General features: G+C 36.8%; 1 protein-coding gene across 12 annotated transcripts in view; it reads left to right on the top strand.

Annotated features, from left to right (window-relative positions):
* Positions 1-20,988, top strand: part of ttll7 (tubulin tyrosine ligase-like family, member 7) — a 160,792-nt gene that overhangs the window by 25,729 nt on the left and 114,075 nt on the right. For all 12 annotated transcript variants that reach the window (XR_015502042.1, XR_015502041.1, XR_015502044.1 and 9 more), the window contains 3 exon segments: positions 3,194-3,410; positions 6,459-6,623; positions 11,886-12,044. Coding sequence is in view for 7 of the 12 variants with exons in the window: in XM_087272643.1 (XP_087128769.1) it covers positions 3,194-3,410; positions 6,459-6,623; positions 11,886-12,044 (541 nt within the window). In the remaining 5 variants the exon portion in view is untranslated.

Raw genomic sequence — 20,988 nt, 5'->3', positions numbered from 1 at the left:
ATATCTCTATAAGAGGCCAATCACACCAAACACGCTTTTTGCATTGAGAGGCGTTTTGTGTTTTTGTATGGTTTATTAATGGATGAGAGCATTTTGTGTGCTGCTTTTGGAACCTGCTTGCCTCACGTTTTAACCTGCACAATGTGCGCTTGCAGTTTAAAGTAGTAAACTTTGAGTGGAAAAAGCGTATTATATCAGTGAAGTCTTTTTCATTTTCCAATCAAATGAAAGAAGAGGCGGGGTTTCAGTTGATGTGACTGCAGTGTTTGTGCTGTGTTACAATTACAGAGACTTTTGAAGATGGAGGACAGAGTTGTGGTTGCTGTTTTGCATTATCTTGTGCTGTATGTAGGCATGGGCTGGTATAAGATTCTAAAAAAATCACGGTATCACGGTATTGCGATCACTGCTCTAAAATATACTCGTTTTAATTATTTGGGTAAAAAAAAAACCTTTTTGACCTGTAAATTTTATTTTGAGAAACATTTATAATATTTTAGAGCAGTAAACATGTCTGGCTAAATTATTACAATGAATCATTGAATTCTGCTGTTTGCATTAGTTTCAAAAGCACAGATTTAAATTAAATAATTTAAAATAACATCTTTGGAGATCTTTTATAGAACAGTATAGCAGACAATTTTGGCGGTTTTAAAACCATGGCTGAGTCCGAAACTGCCTACTACTCAGTAGGTACTGCATTTTAATTTTAACGTACTGCTCAGCCGTTAGAAAAGTATGTTCTGTACAGTATGAATGTAAAAAGTACGAATGGAATTCGGACGCACTACATCTGCCATTTTGTCATGGTCACATGACCTAGTTGTGTCGTTTCACTTCCATTCATGAATTCTCTTGCGGGGCATTATCGGATAGCTCAGCGTGCATGGGATGCGCACTCCAGAATCTCGCTGGAAGTAGTAAGTCTTCCGGGTACTCCTCGCATACTGTTTTTCGAATTCTATGAATTCGGACATACTACTCGGCTCACATACTGATTTTAGCATACTATAAAGTATGGAAGTATGCGGTTTCGGACGCAGCCCATGACTTTTCAAAACCATCTTGAAAATATCTTGAAAGCGGTTATCGTCCCATGCCTAGCTGTATGACTTCACAAATCATGAATTTCACAACATATTAAATATTAAAACTATACCAATATCAATAGTGACTGTCTCGCACAATGTCCAACTGATTCAGTCATTGTCTAGGGACATAAAAAGCACACCAAATTTGGTTTCTTGTCAACAAAAAAGAAGTTTCTTGCGTCTTGCTTTTTAGGGACCGATCACACTGAATGTGCTTTTCTGTTCTAAAAACGCGAGGTGCACCACACTGCCTTTTTTGTTGACAAGAAACAAAATTTGGTGTGCTTTTTATGTTCCTAGACAATGACTGAATCAGTTGGACACTGTGCGAGACGTGAAGTAAAGAAGTGCAGTGCACTTTTTGTTGCTAGGCAATGACTTATACAGCTTCCTATTGTTTGCAAGTGTTGCTGCCGATATTGTTATAATTTTAATATTTAATAATAATGTAAAATTTTAAGATTTATGAAGTCATACAGTTCTGGATAACTCAAAACAGCAACCTTTAGTCTCTCCTCCATCTTCAAAAGTCTCTGTAGTCATCTTGACAACACAAACACTGCAGTCACCTCAACTGAAACCCCGCCTCTGCTTTCATTTGATTGGTGAATGAAAAAGACCTGACTGACGTAATTTGCTTTTTCTACTCAGAGTTAACTTTTTACAACTGCGAGTGTACAGTGTGCAATGGCAAAAACCCAGAGACAGTCCTCACTGCAGCCCGCAGCTTGATGACGTAGTTGACCAGGTCCACAACGTAGTTAATGATCGCTTACACCTCCTTACACAGTAGCATGGGCATTACCTTAGTGGGTGGTACAAGGTCCACTACGTTTTTGACTATCGCCTACACCTCCCCCTACCCTAAACCCCACCGTCACAGTAGTATTGGCATTACCTTAGTGGGCAGTATAAAGTCCGCTAATAGTTGACAATCGCCTACACCTCCCCTTACCCTAAACCCAACCGTCACATTAGCATGGGCATTACCTTAGTGGGCAGTACAAGGTCCACCACATAGTTGACGATTGCCTACACCTCCCCCTACCCTAAGCCTAACCCTCACAGTAACATGGCCATTACCTACGGGGTGGTACAAGGTCCACTACTTAGTTGATAATTGCCTACACCTCCCCCTACTCTAAACCCAACCATCACAATAGCAAGGGCGTTACCTTAGTAGGCGGTACATGGTTCACTACTTGGTTGATGATCGCCTACATATCCTCCTACCCTAACCCAACCATCACAGTTGCATGGGTGTTACATTAGTGGGCAGTACAAGGTCACTACTTAGTTGACGATCGCTTACCCCTCCCCCTCCCCTAAACCCAACCGTCACAGTAGCATGGGCATTACCTTAGTGTGTGGTACAAGGTCCACTACGTAGTTGACGATTGCCTACATGATCAAGTTGCGAGCTGCAGCGAGAACATCATCTTGAAAACACAAGGTGCAGAAGACGATTAAACTGCGAGGCCTGCAGGCGCTTCTTATTGCAAAAAGCATGTTCTTTGTGGTCAACCCCTTACAACGGAAAACCGTGTTTGGTGTGATCGTCCCCTAAAAACATTGTGTGTTTCTGAGTGTGCGTCACATACAGTAGGTGACTGGAATTGACAAACCACCCGTAGAAACACTTTTCTCTCTATATGCACCAGACACTTTACTTAAACTCACTCTTAAAAGAACTCAATAAGGAAAACTACGTTTACTTGTGAATGTTCCACTAATCATGTACCTTAAATATCACACAAAAAACACAATATTGTTCTGTCTTGTAAAAGTACTTGTATAGTCGGTTTCAGTTTATGTCAATAATTAAGTATTTATAGTAGATGTATAATTAGTAGTTCAGTATGTTGATTTGTATAGGTTTAAAACATTCTGCATTGTGTTCATGTATACTGTGTGTAGCAACGTTGTCCTCCGAGAGTTACCATTGTATTCCACTGTAGGTCAACACATGTAGTGAAATGATAGTTAAGCTCAACTTGACTTGACGCACTTTGGAGTTTTAAATTTTGTAATGAAATAAAATATGCACCACACATTTTGGGGATGCTATTATTTTTAATGCAATTTTTCTCATTTTCTTCCAGGATATCTCTGATTCGAAACTGTGAAAAGCTCCCGGTCCAGGATCACTTCATTGTGCAGGAATATTTAGACAAGCCCTTTCTTATGGAGGGCTACAAATTTGACCTGAGATTCTACATTCTTGTCACTTCCTGTGATCCACTACGTGTCTTCCTTTACAACGATGGCCTGGTGCGAATGGGCACAGAAAAGTATCACACGCCAAATGAGTCAAACTTGGTAAGTTGGCTAATAGTACAGCAATAGCAATGTACAATACTCTATAATAATACAATGCATAATACCCTGTAGCAGATGTATTTGTGAATAAAAGATGTATCAAATAACTTTAATAATGTCTAAACCCTGTACTCTACTCTATCATAAAGACAATTGTGACAATCAGGGCTTGACATTAACACCCGTCAACCTGCCAAATGCGGGTAGATTTCAGCTGTGGCGGGTTAGAGAGCCACCTCCACTAGCCACTTTGGCTGGTTGTAAATAGTTTTTAAATTGTAGCTTTCTTAAAGCTGGGTTCGACAATAAAGATGGCCCAATGTGCGTGTAAATGCAATCTTAGACGCGAGAAGCAGCACGACTGACTGTGTTTGCGTGCAAGCTAAAGAAAGCAGATGAATACTGAATGAAAGGCTGATCACTGGTGCTAACTGACTGTTTAAACTGTGTGCACTCTCCCGTTTCCTTGCGTGGAGCAACTGTGCCCAGAAACACAACTGTTGTGAGCCGTTCTCTTTCAAATAGACTAGACAAAAAGTTATGCTCATGCATTCACAGTCTTGCTGCTTTCAAGAGCTGTAGATTTGTTTTGTTTTTCATAAGCAGCTCTGGTTGCTTTCCCTTTAACCATTCTTTAGACAGATTATTAATTGGCCTAACGTTAACCTTCTGTGTTTGATCGTCCTTGTATCATCACACATAGTATGTTTTATTCACCTACTTTCTTTTGCTTACAGTTATTTTTGTTAATATGGTTTAATGATCAATTTTTACAATAACATTGCTTTAATAGGAGATTAACTCCATTTAGGTAGGTAACTGGTGTAGGTAACTGGTGATCTGGGACCTTTAACCTGGATTGATTACTGTGCATAGTTTTAGGTGCATGACAATAATTCTAATTGTTTTTTTATTTTATTTTTTTTAATTTTTAAGAAATGTTCTGTTAAATAAAAAGTATAGTATACAACTGTATTTTGGTTGTTTTGACACATTTAAAATGTGTGGCTAAGAATAATACATTTGGTTAATGCTTCATTTTGAGTTCTGAAAAGTCATGTGAAATAAAAACTAATTGTAATACCCATGTACAGTAAGACCCATTTGCTCATGCACATTGAGGGAGCTCATACACTACAGACAAAACGTGAAATGCATGGCATGTGGACATAACACAAAATGTAAATCAAGTCATTTTAGCATGTCAACGTCATATTTATGCATATAAAATATACAACAGAACTATAAAACTATACAACAGATTGTGGCTAGTGGAAATGCCGAGTGGCTAGTAATGTTGAAAAACTACTTGCCACAGTGGCTGGTGATCAAAAAAGTTGATGTCAAGCATTGGTGACAATACATATTAATTCCCCAAAAAATGTAAGCAAGAATTTTAACTAGGTTTTGGCCGATGTCCGATAAACAACATGATGCTAAGCCGGCATCGCAGATCCTCCTCCTCGCCCCCGTCACAAACTCGCTCGCGAAAAATATACACTAATACGTAAAATGACATTTTAGAACTAAAATGATCCACACCGTGTTTTACCTAGCATTTTTGAACAGCCCTCCGTCCGATGAAAACGCACGTCACGTGACCACACACACACACACTAACACAGCCACACACCCACATTCACGCGCTCTAGCTCCAGAGAGCAGTACACGTCGGACAGTTTATCAAGGATGTACAACTGGATCACGTCTCACTATGTACGTTGTTAAACGTGATATTTAATTGATCTTGTCTCTATCTGACGACTCTTTTTGGCCTCGTGAATCTATCAGGTATTGTCACAGCATCAGTTCACTGCTTCAATCTTTCACTTTCACACGTGTACTTAGTAATTTTTAGCGAATGCTGTTGGTTGTGCACCTTTTTTACCAACCAACCTCCTGCGTAAAAAGTGATTGACAGGTGGTAATTTATGTGCAGCTTATTATTATTTATTTATGATTTGTTTATGGGTAAAACAAAGACCATGCGGGTCAGGTAGTTAATACTGTAGGCTACAAATAATTAATTTGTTATAAATTAATTAATTATTCATAAATAATTAATTGACCTCCGCCTATGATGTACGATGCCAAATTGGTCAACATCGCCGAACTCCTAATTAAAACTCTCTCGTACGTAATTGGCAGCAAGACTATATTGAGACGACACACTATATGTATTGTGATGAAAATACTTGCATAGCAAGGTTATAGTAAATCTATTCACAAGTAGGTGTATCCCATTAACAGTGAGTACTTTGATTTGGAGTTTACATGGACACCAATAATCCAGTTTTAATGCGATTAAGACAATACACTGATTAAGAGTCGGCCGTGTAAACCACAATTTTTGATTACCTTAATCTGACTAAATACTTAATTGAAGTTAACAGAAAAGGAATTAAGACATGTGAAGTATACCAATTTTAGTTGGATTATTGAAGTGCAATATAGACATGTAAACAGCGCAATGAAGCTATAACCATTGTGTAGGACTTTAACCTCATTTTGCGACTGGATAGTCTAAACGCACACTGCTGTTTGACAATATTCTCTGCACCCACCGAGTTAGTGTAGGACCACAGTCACCTGCGTTGCGAATTGCAGAATTTTTTTTCCCTACACGGTGTGCATTATCAAATTCGATTGAAACAAAACTCATCCAGCAGTTTATACTCGCATCCAATATCTCGTTTGTCACAAGGGGCATGCATGAAATGTTCCTAAATGAAAGTGAAAGTGCCAAACTGAAGTTAAAGTCCACAAATTAAAAATAAATGCCTGAAATGACATGAAACTCTGGAGGAAACGTGGATAGAGTGAAGTAATGATGTTCTATAACATGTAAAACAGGATCATGAAAGGATCATGAAAAACAACTCCTATAAACACCTTAATTATATTATTGTTTTGTTCAGATTAAGGCATATAATTCGATTACCATGTAAACGTAGTCACTGTGAGTAAAACATATGTAAATTGTCATATTGGAAACCATAAAATATGGTGGCACTGTAAATAATTATTTTCATGCATTTATTTCCACAGAACCAGCTATACATGCACTTGACCAACTATTCCGTGAACAAACACAATGAAAACTTTGAGCGTGATGAAACTGTGGACAAAGGCAGCAAACGGTCAATTGGCTGGTTCACCGAGTTCCTTCGGATTAATGATTATGATGTGGCCAAATTCTGGGGAGATGTATCGGTGAGTTTTAATTACTACTGCTTTTTATTATTAATCTGGGGCTGCATCACCCTCTTTAGGCCCAAGTTATTTTTTTACACGCATTCTTTGTTTTTCTTTGCTATTTGGGCTTATTGCAACCTAATTAGAATAAAAACCTAAGTGTCATCTTTTTATATGATGTATTTTTAGAGAAAAATGATGTCCATATATGACGACTCGAGGTCCGAATTTACATCAAACTCTTTTTTCTGACTGTTTTTTTTAATGCAAATATAACATATACATTTTTTTGAACATGTTTTGACTATCAGAGAGTAAAAGCAACATTTTCCCCCATTTTAAACAGTGAAACATGAAATGGGACATTTCATATGCTGCAAAACAGTTGCAGGATGACACTGTATGTTTGTAACAAAATAAAACATTCAAAGAATTTTAAAAAGCCACTTAAGAGCTAAAATGTGCTGTCCACGTACAGTATGTGGCCACTAAGCCCTAGGAGGCTAAATGCAACCTGACACAAGTCTTGTTGCCTATCCAAGTTTTAGGAATGACAAATAATAACTTGACTTCTGGTTGATCATTTGGTATAAGAAATAACTTAAATAAAAGACAACAGACTCTAGATCATGCTTATTTTACCAAAATAAAACATGATCATGCCTTGATTTTAAATTATTTAATTAGTACACTAAGTTCTGACTTTGCTTAGACAAAAGCCTTGTCACTTAAAAGAATGAATATTGTGTATGACTCCCATGAGCTTGAGCATCCATGCATCTCTGCAATGACTCAAATAACTCATTATTAAAGTATTCTAGAATGGTAAAGTAAGCGTTCATGCAGGACTCCCAGAGTTCATCAAGACTCTTTGGATTCATCTTCAATCTTCATTATCATCTTACCCCAGACATTCTCAATAATTTTAATGTCTGGTGACTCGGCTTGCCAATCCTGGAGCACCTTCTTAGCTTTCAGGAACTTTGATGTGGAGGCTGAAGTATGAGGAGCGCTGACCTGCTGAAGAATTTGCCCTCTCCTGTGGTTTAATGTAATGGGCAGCACAAATGTCTTGATAGCTCAGGTTGTTTATGTTGCCATCCACTCTGCAGATCTCTCGCACGCCGCCATGCTGAATGTAACCCCAAACCATGATTTTTTTTCTTAACCAAACTTGACAGATTTTGGTGAGAATATTGGATCCATACTGGTTCCAATAGGTCTTCTGCAGTATCAGTGATGATTAGGATGCAGTTCAACAGATGATTCATCTGAAAAATCTACCTTCTGCCACTTTCCTAAATGATCAACTAGATGTCGAGATATTTCATGCTACTCTTAAAACTGGGATCGACGACAAGACATTTGTCAGGGAGTGTACAGTAAAAAAGTGACATTTTAACTTGTTTAAATATATGGCATGATGAAAGGTGATTTAATTCAAATGATTTGTGTATAGTTTTGATAAATAGTTTTCCCACGCACTAGCCATCTAGTTCATTATGCTTGGATTTACTGAAGACACTCAGATCTTGTTTTTGTAGCTGCAGCCAATGCTTTGCCTTGTTTGACTGAGTTTGACAAGCTAACGCAATTAGGGCCTTTCACAAAGGTCATTTTTATATCTGTCTCTGCTCTTTTTTTAATTGTCTGTGTAAACATGCGCTAGATGGACAGTTGCGATGCATTTCACAGACTTTTTAGCTTCTTGCATCATGAGCAGTGTCGAGTTAAGAGTTTTTCAACTAATATTAGAACTTTTTAAAAGTGTTTTGCAGTTCATATGATGCCATTGATTCACACACACATATCAGAAGACGTCGTGCACCACGGTTCCAGTAATGACCTGATAGACTCTGCAATATTACTTTAAATCAGCCTCCGTGGCTTCAGTTTCTTAATTGTATCAACTTTTCCTGTCAAAGCGAATCTGTTTTGTGTCAATATGTCAGTAGTGTGACAGCTTTGCCCTTATCTTTTTCCCGTTTCTGTTTGCACTCCCTCTGTTTTCCTTTTTCTTTAATCTAATTGTAAATTTTCCATTTTTTAAATTGAGGGCTAATCCATTCACTAGACATTTGTATTTGTTGACTTATTTGGCAAGCTTTCATAAGTGTTCAGTTTACCCAGTGTGCACCTTAATAATTTAGTGCCTCTATGTACAGTTGAAGTCAAAATTATTAGCCCTCTTGAATTATTTTCTCAACACATTTCTAAACATAATAGTTTTAATAACACATTTTTTTATCGTTGCCATGATGACAGTACATAGTATTTACTACTATTTACTGGACATCTGCTGCTGTAGCCCATCCACCTCAAGGTTGGAAATGCTGTGCATTCAGAAATGCTCTTCTGCAGACCTTGATTGTAACGAGCAGCTATTTGAGTTACTGTTGCCTTTCTATCAGCTCGAACCAGTCTGCCCATTCTCCTCTGGCATCAACAAGGCATTTGCGCTCGCAGAACTGCCACTCCCTGGATTTTTTTCTCTTTTTCAGACCATTCTCTATAAACCCTATGGTTGTGCGTGAAAATCCCAGTAGATCAGCAGTTTCTGAAATACTCAGACCAGCCCGTCTGGCACCAACAACTATGTTCAAAGTCACTTAAATCACCCTTATTCCCCATTCTAATGCTCGGTTTGAACTGCAGCAGATTATCTTGGCCATGGCTATTTTTCAATACCAAGTATGCAAAGTTCCGACTTGCGTCCTTGAAAGTTCAGACTTGCCAAGTACAGACTTGGAAGAACTAACTATCGAGGACGCGAGCGTCACTTACCTCACCATGGATTCATCAGTTTCACTTTATATAAAAAATTAAATTATTTAATTATGTAAAGCATGGCCTGATAATTAATATTATATTAATATTATAAATCTACATATTTTGATTTAAGAAAATGTCAACATAAATCACTCTAAATGTGAAGTGAATGTATATTGTCAGATTTAATTAACTACATTGGACAATATACAAGTATAAAGTACAAGACGTACACAATAAGACATTTGGTAAACTAAGACAAACAGCATACAACAGGATAACCCAATTAAAGACAATTATAAAAGGTAACAAAATAATACACCTGATCACAAATAATAGATTTATAAGACCAAAAGCTGTCAGTTAGATATACACAAAATGTATTAAATATCATGTATTAATAACTACAATGGACGATGCAATCCAGCGGTACATCTGTGATGGACTGGCTGATGTAAAGCTGCTCTAGGCGGAGGAGGTGATGACGAAGCTCCCGCTGACCTGCTGGCGGGTCAGAGTCCGCATAAGCTAATGCCGAGTTCAGACTGCATGATTTTCAAAGTAGTCGTGTCACAGATGTTTTCACACTGAATGACTATCTGGGCTAGCGTTTCGTCGCTGCTTTGTTTACACTGCAAGATGGTTCGGCGACATGGACATTCACATTGCATGACTTCACTATATGAAGAATCGCCAACAACTTCGTCCAAACTACGTCTCGCAGCCAAAAACATGTAGTATATCTTTTGTTATTAACTACATAATGAGAAAGAAGCCTTTAATGGGGTAGAACATGTACATGTTTGCTCACCTGGGTTTAAAGGGAATTAGCCATTTCTCCTCAACGTTGATAATAAACTAATTTCTTTCTGTATGAAATGTCAAATAGACACGGTTGCTCCTGAGCCCTGTCAAACCTCCACTAGTTTTTCCTCCATTTCGTGGGTCCAAATAAACCGAAAAAGAGCGCTTTTAACTTCTCCCCCAGCCTCCCGCTGGCCTGCAGCAGGTATACACACACGCACACACAAGTGAAAGCTGCTCTCTCATTGGCTGTAGGTGATGGCTGATGTTATTTTCAGTCAAAACTCATTTCACACGGCATGATTTGAATCGCCGACAGCTCCAGATATTTAGCATGCCAAATATCTCACAGGCATCGGCGACTCATCGGCGATTCTCTCAGATCGCGTCTTTGATCGTTCATACTGTGTGATTGTCACTCACGTGCACGGGCAGCGATTTGCCTGTGATTTCAGGCATTTGTCTGCGATTTCTCAAAATCTGTTGGCGAGCCAAAATCGGGGCTAAAATCACGCAGTCTGAACTAGGCATAAAGCACATCGCCAATGACGTGCTATCTTTATAAATAGACTTCTGATTCATGTTTAAAACAACTACATTCTTGTCTGAAAAACTCTTAAATTTAATTTGTAACACAACAGAGGACTATTTTTAAAACAATGCGGGTTTCCTCCTCCGCCATTAGCTTTCGCTAGTTACGCTGCAATTTACATGGACACCAATACTCGGACTGTAATGTGATTAAGATAATACTCTGATTAAGAGTCTACCATGTAAACGTTTTTTTTTTCTTATTTTTTCCATTTGGCCAAAATGAAACAGCACTCTTCCAGCACTCCTTACTACTTATTCTTATCCAATAATTGTCACGGGGCATGAGCAATATGTTGCTGAATAAAAGTGAAACTGACGAACTGCAGATAAAGTTGAAAGATTAAAAATGAAACACCCAAAATTACATGATACTCTGGAGGAAACACTGGATAGCCCGGTGATGCCACATTGTTTTATATTGAAAATTTCCTTCTAATAGTCCTTCCTTGGTCTTATCTATATTTCTTTGCACATTGAACACACGTCAGCCACAACAGGAAACTGCAATTGCTCTAATTGCGGAATTTTTTTTTTTTAACGTGTTAAATATTTCAATTTAATCGCATGCGTTAACATGCTAATTTTGACAAATATGACACATGCAGGAACACATTGCACACACACAAGCACAACACTTTTTTTTTGTGCCCTGTAAAGGATGCATGCTGGGATCTAACCTGCTTCTACAGAACTGCATTTTTGGGGTCCACGGGATGCTCGGCAAACGTCCCGCCGGTTATCTGCCCCTCGTACTTCAACACAGGCTCTGTTTAATCATGCAGGGAGACTGCCGGCCTGCCAGACCTGTGATAAGAAAGTACAGCAGTTGATACAGGCCGTCTGTTCCTGTCTTCCTGCGATCTGGCCCTGTCTTCCCATAGTCTGCTGTCAGTCTTTGACCTATCATGTCTCTTCAGGGAACCGGGATGTTAATGAGTCCCTCATACGGGCTGTTTGCACATGCAATGAGATTTGGCGAGCATGTCCTTACTGACAGTTAACACAATGTATCTTGCAATTCCTATCTTGCTATTCAGAATGTCCACTTTTGAGTGTACTGTTTGGTCGTGTTGTCTTTTATAACAAAAGTGCGTTTTGTGTGTGTATTTGCAGGAGCTGGTGGTGAAGACCCTGTTAGTGGCTGAGCCGCATGTGCTCCACGCTTATCGCATGTGCCGTCCTGGTCAGCCACCAGGGAGCGCCAGTGTCTGCTTTGAGGTGTTGGGTTTTGACATAATCCTCGACCGCAAGCTCAAGCCCTGGCTCTTAGAGGTCTGTCTTAACCTCTCTCCTCCACATTTGAATGTTCTGACCATGATAGATACCAATGTGAAATTTTATTTTAATAGCAGCACAGTGGTATCTCCCTCCTCTTGATAATTTAAACACTTTTTTAAATTGATAATGTGTTTGCAGATTTTTTTAAATCTTTTTTTTCTAGTTCAAATATCTAAATAATTTTAAATCAAGAAGCATTTTCTAGACATTATGTTTTGTTTTATGAAATGATATGCCAAAATTCTGTGAGGTTTTTCCTTAAATAAGCAAAATAATGTTCACATTATTTTGCTTATCCCATTATCAGATTATTTAGCTTGTTTTAAGGAAAAACTCACTTAATTTTGACATATTTCTTAAAAAAAGACTATGTTTTGCGTGTCTAGAAAATGCTTCTTGATTTAAAAATTTTTAGATATTTAGACTAGAAACAAGACAAAAAATATAAGTAAGAAAAGCATTTTTTATCTGTTCTTACTTGATGTCTAAATGACCTACCTTTGCAGGATAAATATCAATTATTTCAAAATGAAAATTGTTAAATATAATATTTAGCATTTGCTTACTTGCAACAATGCTTGTTTTACATAATTTTTGTCACATTTTGGTTAATAGCATGTTTTAACAAGTATTGAACATGCTGTGTTTCATCTTCATCATGGCGGACAGCTTAATATGTATATATGTGGGAAAGAATGCGGCGCTCGGCGCTGAAGACCTTTTTTTTCTTTTCATCAGTTTTAGCGAGATAAGGGGTTATTCATGAGTTAGAATTGTTTTATTATATTTATTTCTTTTGTTTGTTCTCACTATCATCCCCTTGCTCGAGTTTAACTAATTTTTGTTTGATACTTTTGTTTGAATTTGCTACTTTATTATATTATTTTTATTAGTGTAAATATTTCTCTTTTTTTTTGTATATTTGGCATTATTCTGGTTTCACTTTTGTACATTAAATCACTTTTGTTGGCAGTTCTGTTGCTTATACCCTCACATTGTGAAATTACCACACTTTTTAACTGTTTCACGAAACTTACTTGTAAGGAAAAACATTTAAGACAGACAGGCATGCGCTTTGTCTACGACACGAATTCTATTCCTGTACTCAACTGGAAAACCAAAATGTTTCCACACAGATGACTTAAATGTGTCTGGGGGATCTGCAATCTCCGTACTATGTGAAGCAGCCATCCTGCGTCCTGTAGTAACGAGTGTGATGCTTACTCAAGTCACATGACATAACATGCACTAAAATACTAACTTTAGAATATAAAATTTAGAACAAAACCTCATCATTACTAAAACAATTTAATTAAATGTGATAATAAAGATGTTTAAATTGGTTCAATTAGTTAGAGACAAGTGACGTCAACCTCAACAATGGGCAGCAGGGGGAGTGAGAGTACCGCGATACGACACGAGAGTTTCGCGATACGTATCGTGGCTGGCGTATCGCGATATTTCGGTTCAGTTTAAATATTGTTACACCCCTAATATATATATATATATATATATATATATATATATATATATATATATATATATATATATATATATATATATATATATATACATATATACCTGTTTATTAGAATTATATCATATGTTTTCTTAAGTTAAGTGGCTAATTCGCCATACAAAAATGTACGATTTTAAAAAAAAGGATGCCTGGCGCCAATCTCCACCCCTCAACCCAATCGTAATCGTAATTGGGTGATGAGCAAATTGTATTAAATTGTACGAATGTGATCATATACGAATTAGCCTCTAAATCAAAAAGCTAGAAGATTAACATGAGATATTTAAAAACTATATGCCTCTGGATTTTTATTTTTATTTTATTTGGAGGACACATGTCCTAAAGGCAATAATAAGTAATTCACCACAGACTTTTGTTATTAAATTAAAAGCCTACTAAGGTGTTCAAAATAAAGTATTTTACTATCTGTTTATCCATTTAGTTTTGAATTTGTGACAGCTGAGCACTCGCAGAGAGCCTGTTTAAGCGCCTCGCAGTGATTGTAATTTCTGATTGATTTTGTTGTGTCACATCTGGTCAATAAGGTTTTTTGGCACTGGAATCCTACTGTTTGTTTTCTAATTAGGACATAGTGTGTGTTGTAGGAACATCTAATTCATCAGTAGAGCTGCACAGTCGTGGATAAATTGAGAAGCATGCTATTTTGCTAAAATGGTTCCCACAGTTTTACCACAATTTTTTTTAAACGACTAAACAAAATAACACTTAGACCATATTAATATGGTCATATTAAATATATAAGTATTTATATAATTTTAATAAATGCATTCTTAATGAATTCTCAGTTCATCCATAGACACTATTTGTGAGAAGGGAAGATTTGTGAGAAGGGAAACGTGAGGGCTTTACAGTATTAAATGGCATCTTGGATTTATTATTCACTGAGCTCACTCACATTCAGGGATTGCTTAATTTGTGAAGGATACATTTAGTGCTCTTAGAATTGGTCCAAAGTAAGATTAATGTCTCCTTTTTGTTTTTAATTGGGATTTTCTTTGATGCCTATGTTGGTAAGCAGCCCAGTGGGTTTTGTAGAGCAGGAATAATGAAATCATTACTGGACATTTCTGACTTATATTTGCCTTTGTCTTGCTAACAACAACATGTTTTGTTGTGCTCTTGGTCAACTTTTCACCATTTAAGGCAAAACTTTTCATGTAATTTAGCCAAACAAGCGACTCCTACTGAAAGATGATCCAAAGAGGCAATTGTTTGTGTGTTTGGAAACAGTCAGGCTAGGGTTTGGCATTTTTGGTTCTGTTTCTCATTTTCATTTCCTTTTTCTTTGGCGTTCTGTAATGTCGGATGACAGTCATCTAAACATGTTTTTTTTTCCAGCTGCTTCTAGCAAGGACATTTTTTAAGTCAGGCAACATGTAGTGATTGCACTGACAGTGGTGTTTCACTTTGTGTTTGTAATGGTTATTATTTCATCTAAGCATGAGGTATAGGATCTATGGGTGAAATATGGAGAGTGGGTTTAGATAGCGTTTAACTGTTTATGCAGAGGAGAGTTCAAATCTTAATTTAAGAAAGGGTCACAGTAGAATTTTATTTTGGTTTGCAAGATTATCTTGTTTAAAAGTTCTACAAACAATTATGATTTCATTTTTGTTAAGAAACTACTTGATTAGTTAACTTTATTTACATAAAAACGATTAAAGCACACACTGAAAGCACAGGGTATCTATAGCGTCTTAAAAAGATTTAAAATGTCATTGATTTCAAAAACAAAATTTTAGGCCTTAATGTTTTAAATTCACTGAAATAGTGTCTTGTAGGTCTTAAATCATTTCAAACGGGTCTTAATTTTCCATTGTTTATGTAAAGCTACCCAATCAATCCAACTGACATACAATCGCCAACAACACAAAAAAACAATTCAACAATCTCAATAACTTTTAGCAAAACTGTATTTATAACTAATTATAGCAGTATGTTTTCCATACAATTAGTTCTTAAAGAGGTATTTACGTTATGTTGAAAACTATTTAAGTATATAACTAGGACCTGCTTGGTTTCACACATTATTTAACTAAGAGAGAGCAAATAGCTAATTAGAATTCGTTTTTGAAGTAATTGTATTTTTATTTTTATTTTTTTTTGCTGGGACATTTAAAAAATCCTTAGCATTTAGCCTTAAATATGTCTGAAATTGCATACTTCGTGGTCTTAAAGTCTTAAATTTGACTTTGTGAAACCTGCAGAAACCCTACATCTTACTCGGGTAAAAGATAAAAAACAGCACCAAATTATACAAAAAAAAGTGTTATTTACTTTATTTAGAAAAGGTTAAGTCAAAGACATTTCAGTCAAAGGTCTTCATGTATCTGATAAATTGTCTTTAATGGAAAATTTGCACTTTTGAATTTTTTCAAATATATATTTGAAATGAGTGTAGAATTTTTTGTATTATTAGTACGTTTCAGGGCTCTCTTTTAAGGATCTAAGCGCAAAGTCTAAAACGCAAGGTACTTTAAAATTATTTGCCATGTTAAGAATGGAAAAATATGGTCTTCACCCCGGCGCATGGTCCAACAGGGTTGTGCGTGTTCTCTTAATGAGTTATGGGTGTGTTTTGAGCATAATGCAGATTAAACTAATTAGAGTTTCATCTTCTATTCCCTTTAAGAGTCAGTTGCATCGCGCCATAGCGTATTTGCTATTTACATGGCGGTCTTTGTAAGTGGAAAAACTGAACACTTCACTATCAAGAAAATAGTTAAACAGAGCATCTGCAGCGCGAGGATAAAAAAAACAAGCCTCCTCCATTTGACCTCATTACTTCCTCCTTACTTTATTTGTACTCTTTACTTTACTCCTTTACTTTCATGGATAAGGAAACGGTGTTGTACACACCCCACTGAAGACATCCATTAGAGCATTTGTTTCAAAACTATTTCTATATTTAGTTCTAAGTTTAAGCAAACAAATAAATTAACAATAATAACGAAGGTTGGCCATATGTAATGATATTTGTGTATCGCAGAACATCCTGTGTGTATTAAGTAATGTGTAAGTCTTGCATAGACGCAAAACTAATGCAGTGTGCGCTGGATTTTAGACCAGTTTTAGTTGGTCATGGGCGCAATCTATTTCAGTTCCTTAAAATAACAACGCACCAACAATACACCTTAAAACGGCTCCTTTTTAGACCAGAACAACCATGAGTCCACAAAGTGATGCAAATGGATTTGCTATAGCCAGCATCAGGGCATGGATGCAGTGAGCCATTGTTTTTTTTTAAATTTCAGTGTTTACAAATAGATTACATCAAAAAGAACACAAGTACAGTAATATTGATAAACCATACATCAGTCTAAAACTGTAAACCTCGTGGTGCAAAATGTGAAAATTACAGTTGCGCCCATCTGAAAATAGCAACAAATCGGGCCATACATGTCTTTCGCCGTATTGCGCCTGGTGTATGTTAAGGCCCTTAGTGTTTTAACAACAACTATAACAACAATATATTTTAGTGTTTAGTCAACAACTATATAACTGTAATATATATATTTGTTATGGTTATATATGATAATTTAATCATTGTTGAAGGTTTGTTTGCTGGATGTAAGTGAAGGCTTGTATCGTCACCTTGGAGTTATAAGGTTGTATCTGCATTCTGAATGATTTTGAGATATTGAGCGTCAAAGTTTTTGCATTCCATAGAGCAAACAGTATGTGCTTAACATTTGTTTTTTAAATAAAAAGTCTTAAAATGTAGACAACTTTTAAAAAACATCCCATAATTTAAATAAGTTGTCATTTAATAAGAATATGTTAATAACTCAATTTTGACAAAAATGTCAGATAGAACCCTATAATTCTAAAATGACAATATAGATATTAAATATATGTCGATTTCGTTCGGCTGACAATCAGTGTAAGGAGCCAAAATATCCTGTTTTGTTTTCTTACCGCTGAACAAGCTGACCTCAGCCCACAGCATTCTGCAAATCAACTGTTGATTTATCAGGGGTACACTTATAGGCAGTTTACATTTTTGTGTTTTGCGTGCAGTATTTCCCGATGCCATTTTTGATTCATGGGATAACAGTTAAAATGGTTTTCTAGCTGCATGGATGTGTTGTGTGGGAATGCTGCTCATTCACTTTACAGCACCAGCGTCATTTTAACTGAAGACTGGCGAAAATGTGCTACTTCAGGCTTGAATTGATCGACTCGAAAATCACATATGGAATGTACAAACCGGTCAAAACTGTAATTTATTTTAAGGGCATGTTGTTGTAAATGTTATATTGGCAACCCTACTATTTTTGAAATTTTTTTGGCTTGAGGAATGTGGCCGTCTTTAACATCTAAAGTGAGGTTCCTGCACATCAGCAAGGATAAACGCTTAAATAGCAGCGTATTCAAGACTGACGTTCAGCATAAACACAAGGCTGAGTTTGCTTACACCAGAGCAAGAGCAGACTCCTTCCCCTCTTTCCTCCGTTTGACAGACACACTGCAGAAATGTAGGTCAGGACTTTGAGTTAAGACGGTTAGGATGCAGGAATGCTGGCACTCGTACATGTGGGGTAATGTGCCGTTTGCTGATCCACAACGCTCCATGCCAGGTTTTCTTTATCACCCACACTTCTGTGTGGCAGTTAAAGCATGACCTAAATCTTTTAACCCAAACTTCTGGCTGCAGCTTCCAACTTACTAACCAGTTCTACATTTTAAAATGCCTTGATGATTATTATTAAGCATTTATTTATTGATTTGCCAGAAGAAGATACATCCTTAGAAGATTCTGGTCTTTTATCATAAATGTGACTTTTTTTTTTTTAAGTTTTGACCTGGAAAATCTGCATGATTTATTCTTTAGAAAAAAGGAAATATCTTGAAGAATGTTGGTAATGCAACAGTTATATTTAGTGGGAGCTAGTGTGAACCAAATATGTTTGCGGTCTTTAAGTTATATTTCAAGATAGGGCTGCACGATATCTAACATTGCGATATTTTGTTATTCTGCAATATGCATGTGAAAAGAATCCAATTTCACCAAATGACTTAAATGTGTAATAATAAATGTATACTATTAGATGGATTGGGAGGATTCAGTAGAGCATAACATATAATAAACAATTCGCAACTTGCATAAATAAAATAAGGGTTAAGATGCTACTGAAATAAACAGTGTTCTATTGTTTTCCGAGTACTTCAACAGTATTCAGCAGAGATGGCACAAGTACTTACATCTTTTACTCAAGTAGAAGTACAGATACTCATGTTTAAAATGACTCTGGTAGATGTTGAAGTACTGACCACACTTTTGTATTCGATTAAAAGTAAAGATGGACAGCCTCAAACATGTACTTAAGTAGTAAGTACATGTTTTAGTTTCACGCTGGCAACTAGAGCTCACATCATATCAGTACATTTATACAAAATAATTTTACATTTCTGATTTTGATGTTGCTAATTTTCAGTGCTATGCAATATTGCAAACACTGCTCAAAGTCTAAATCATCGTGACACAAACTCACAGCTTTCAGCATGTACTGTAGTTTTGCTCTTTTTAGATCAAAAACAACAAGAACTGTCATTGATGTCCATTCATAAACTCTATTAAAACCGCGTGTACTGTATCAGGTTATCTGGCTATATTCTCTTATCACTTGCAAAGTCACGTTAAAAACGTGACGTGTGCTGCTTTGTTTACGGAGCTCCGTGGACGAGGGTAGTGTGTGCGTGCGTGTGTGTGCGCGCGCGTGCGCTGTCGTCTGGAGGTATGTTTGTGTGTGTGTTAGCGCGCGTTGTCGTCCGGAGGTGTGTGTGTGTGTGTGTGTGTGTGTGTGTGTGTGTGCGCGTGCGCAAGGACGAGGGCAATATGTGTGTTTGTGTGTGTGTGTGTGTGAAAAGAGCAGAGTGAGACAAGCTAGAAGATCTCCTCGACAGTTTTTGGAGTTTTTGCTCAATAAAATAGTTAGTCGTCTGTATTTTTAAGTCCATCGACTATATTTACATTGACCCACTGGCAGCTAAAATCCACGCCTACACTATCGAGCGTGTATGAACTGTGATTACTTTTATATTGCTGATTAGCTGTTGGGCATTTCACTCTCTGACTGAAGGCAGTCGACCAATTGCAACAGACTGTCATTAGTCCTATCAGCGCAGATTAGCTTCGCGCTAAGGAGGGGTTTGGGAACAAATGAATCACTGGACGATTCATACAGGAGTCGCTGGAATAATTAGGTAAAAATAAATGCAGATTATAAGACCATGAAAGTGTTTTTTGACCTTGCATGCATATTAGACTGTTGTTGGAGACCCTTACAACCAAAATATGACCCTATTTCATGTATAATATGGGCTCTTTAATACATTTATTCTATGCAAAAAGTAAAAAATAAAAAAAATGAAAAACACATCCACGGGTGCAATTACTGCCTCCAAAACTTTGCATAAACTTTTTTTCACTTGATAAATTCCTGATGCTTTTCATTATAATTTTATTCCTAAATTACCCAGTGTGAATAATTTTGATGTTAATGTTTGTTAAACTAATTTAAATCAAGACAGCGGTCTAATTTAAATGAAGACAAGAGTAAAACAGTATAAGTTCTGTATTAGGAAAGTAAAATAAATAAATCACAATGCATACAGCATTCATGAAGGATTTAACTATTTGTACCTTTACAAATGTTGACAAAAAGCCTGCATGGTAATGGTCGGAAGTGGACAAAAGACAGAAATTTGAACGGGAATGTGTCTAATTTACCTTTGATTTGATCAAGTCAACCGCAGCTTATTACCCGGTGTAAGCAGGCGTTCGTTCACTGTACCTCTCTTAAATGATCTAAGATGATTTGACAGATCCTGGATCTTTTGATCTTGATAACTGATCTCTGGCTTTTCTTTTTTACTTTTTCAAACAAGTTCGCGAACCAGATTAAAATGTCTGGATGAACTGATCTGAGATCCCTATGTGTGATGCGAAGGTCAGATCTATCAATCCTAGAAATCACGCCACGCCAAATGGAAACACACACACACACACACACACACACACACACACACACACACACACACACACACACACACACACACAGTTTGTTTTTGTGAAAAGTGGGGACATTACATAGGTTTCTATTCATTTTATACTTTCCAAATCATATATTGTATTGCCCTCACCCCACCCCTAAACCCAACCGTCACAGGATACTGTGTGCAGCTTTACTCTGATTAAACTCATCCTGTGTGATTTATAAGCTTTTTGAGAAATGAGGACGTCACCAATGTCCTCAAATTTCACCTCCTTTTTGTAATACCCCTGTCACACCCATGTCATTATACAGATTTGTGTCCTGATATGTCACAAAAACACGTTCACACACAGAGAGACATTTATTTATTTATTTACTTGTATATTTATTCTTTAACTGT

Source organism: Danio rerio, chromosome 11 (genome assembly GCF_052040795.2).
Source record: "Danio rerio strain M-AB ecotype USA chromosome 11, GRCz13ab, whole genome shotgun sequence".
In the NCBI taxonomy this organism is placed as follows: Eukaryota; Metazoa; Chordata; class Actinopteri; order Cypriniformes; family Danionidae; genus Danio; species Danio rerio.
The sequence above is the reverse complement of the archived record's forward strand: the minus strand, read 5'-3'. Positions and strand labels throughout refer to the sequence as shown.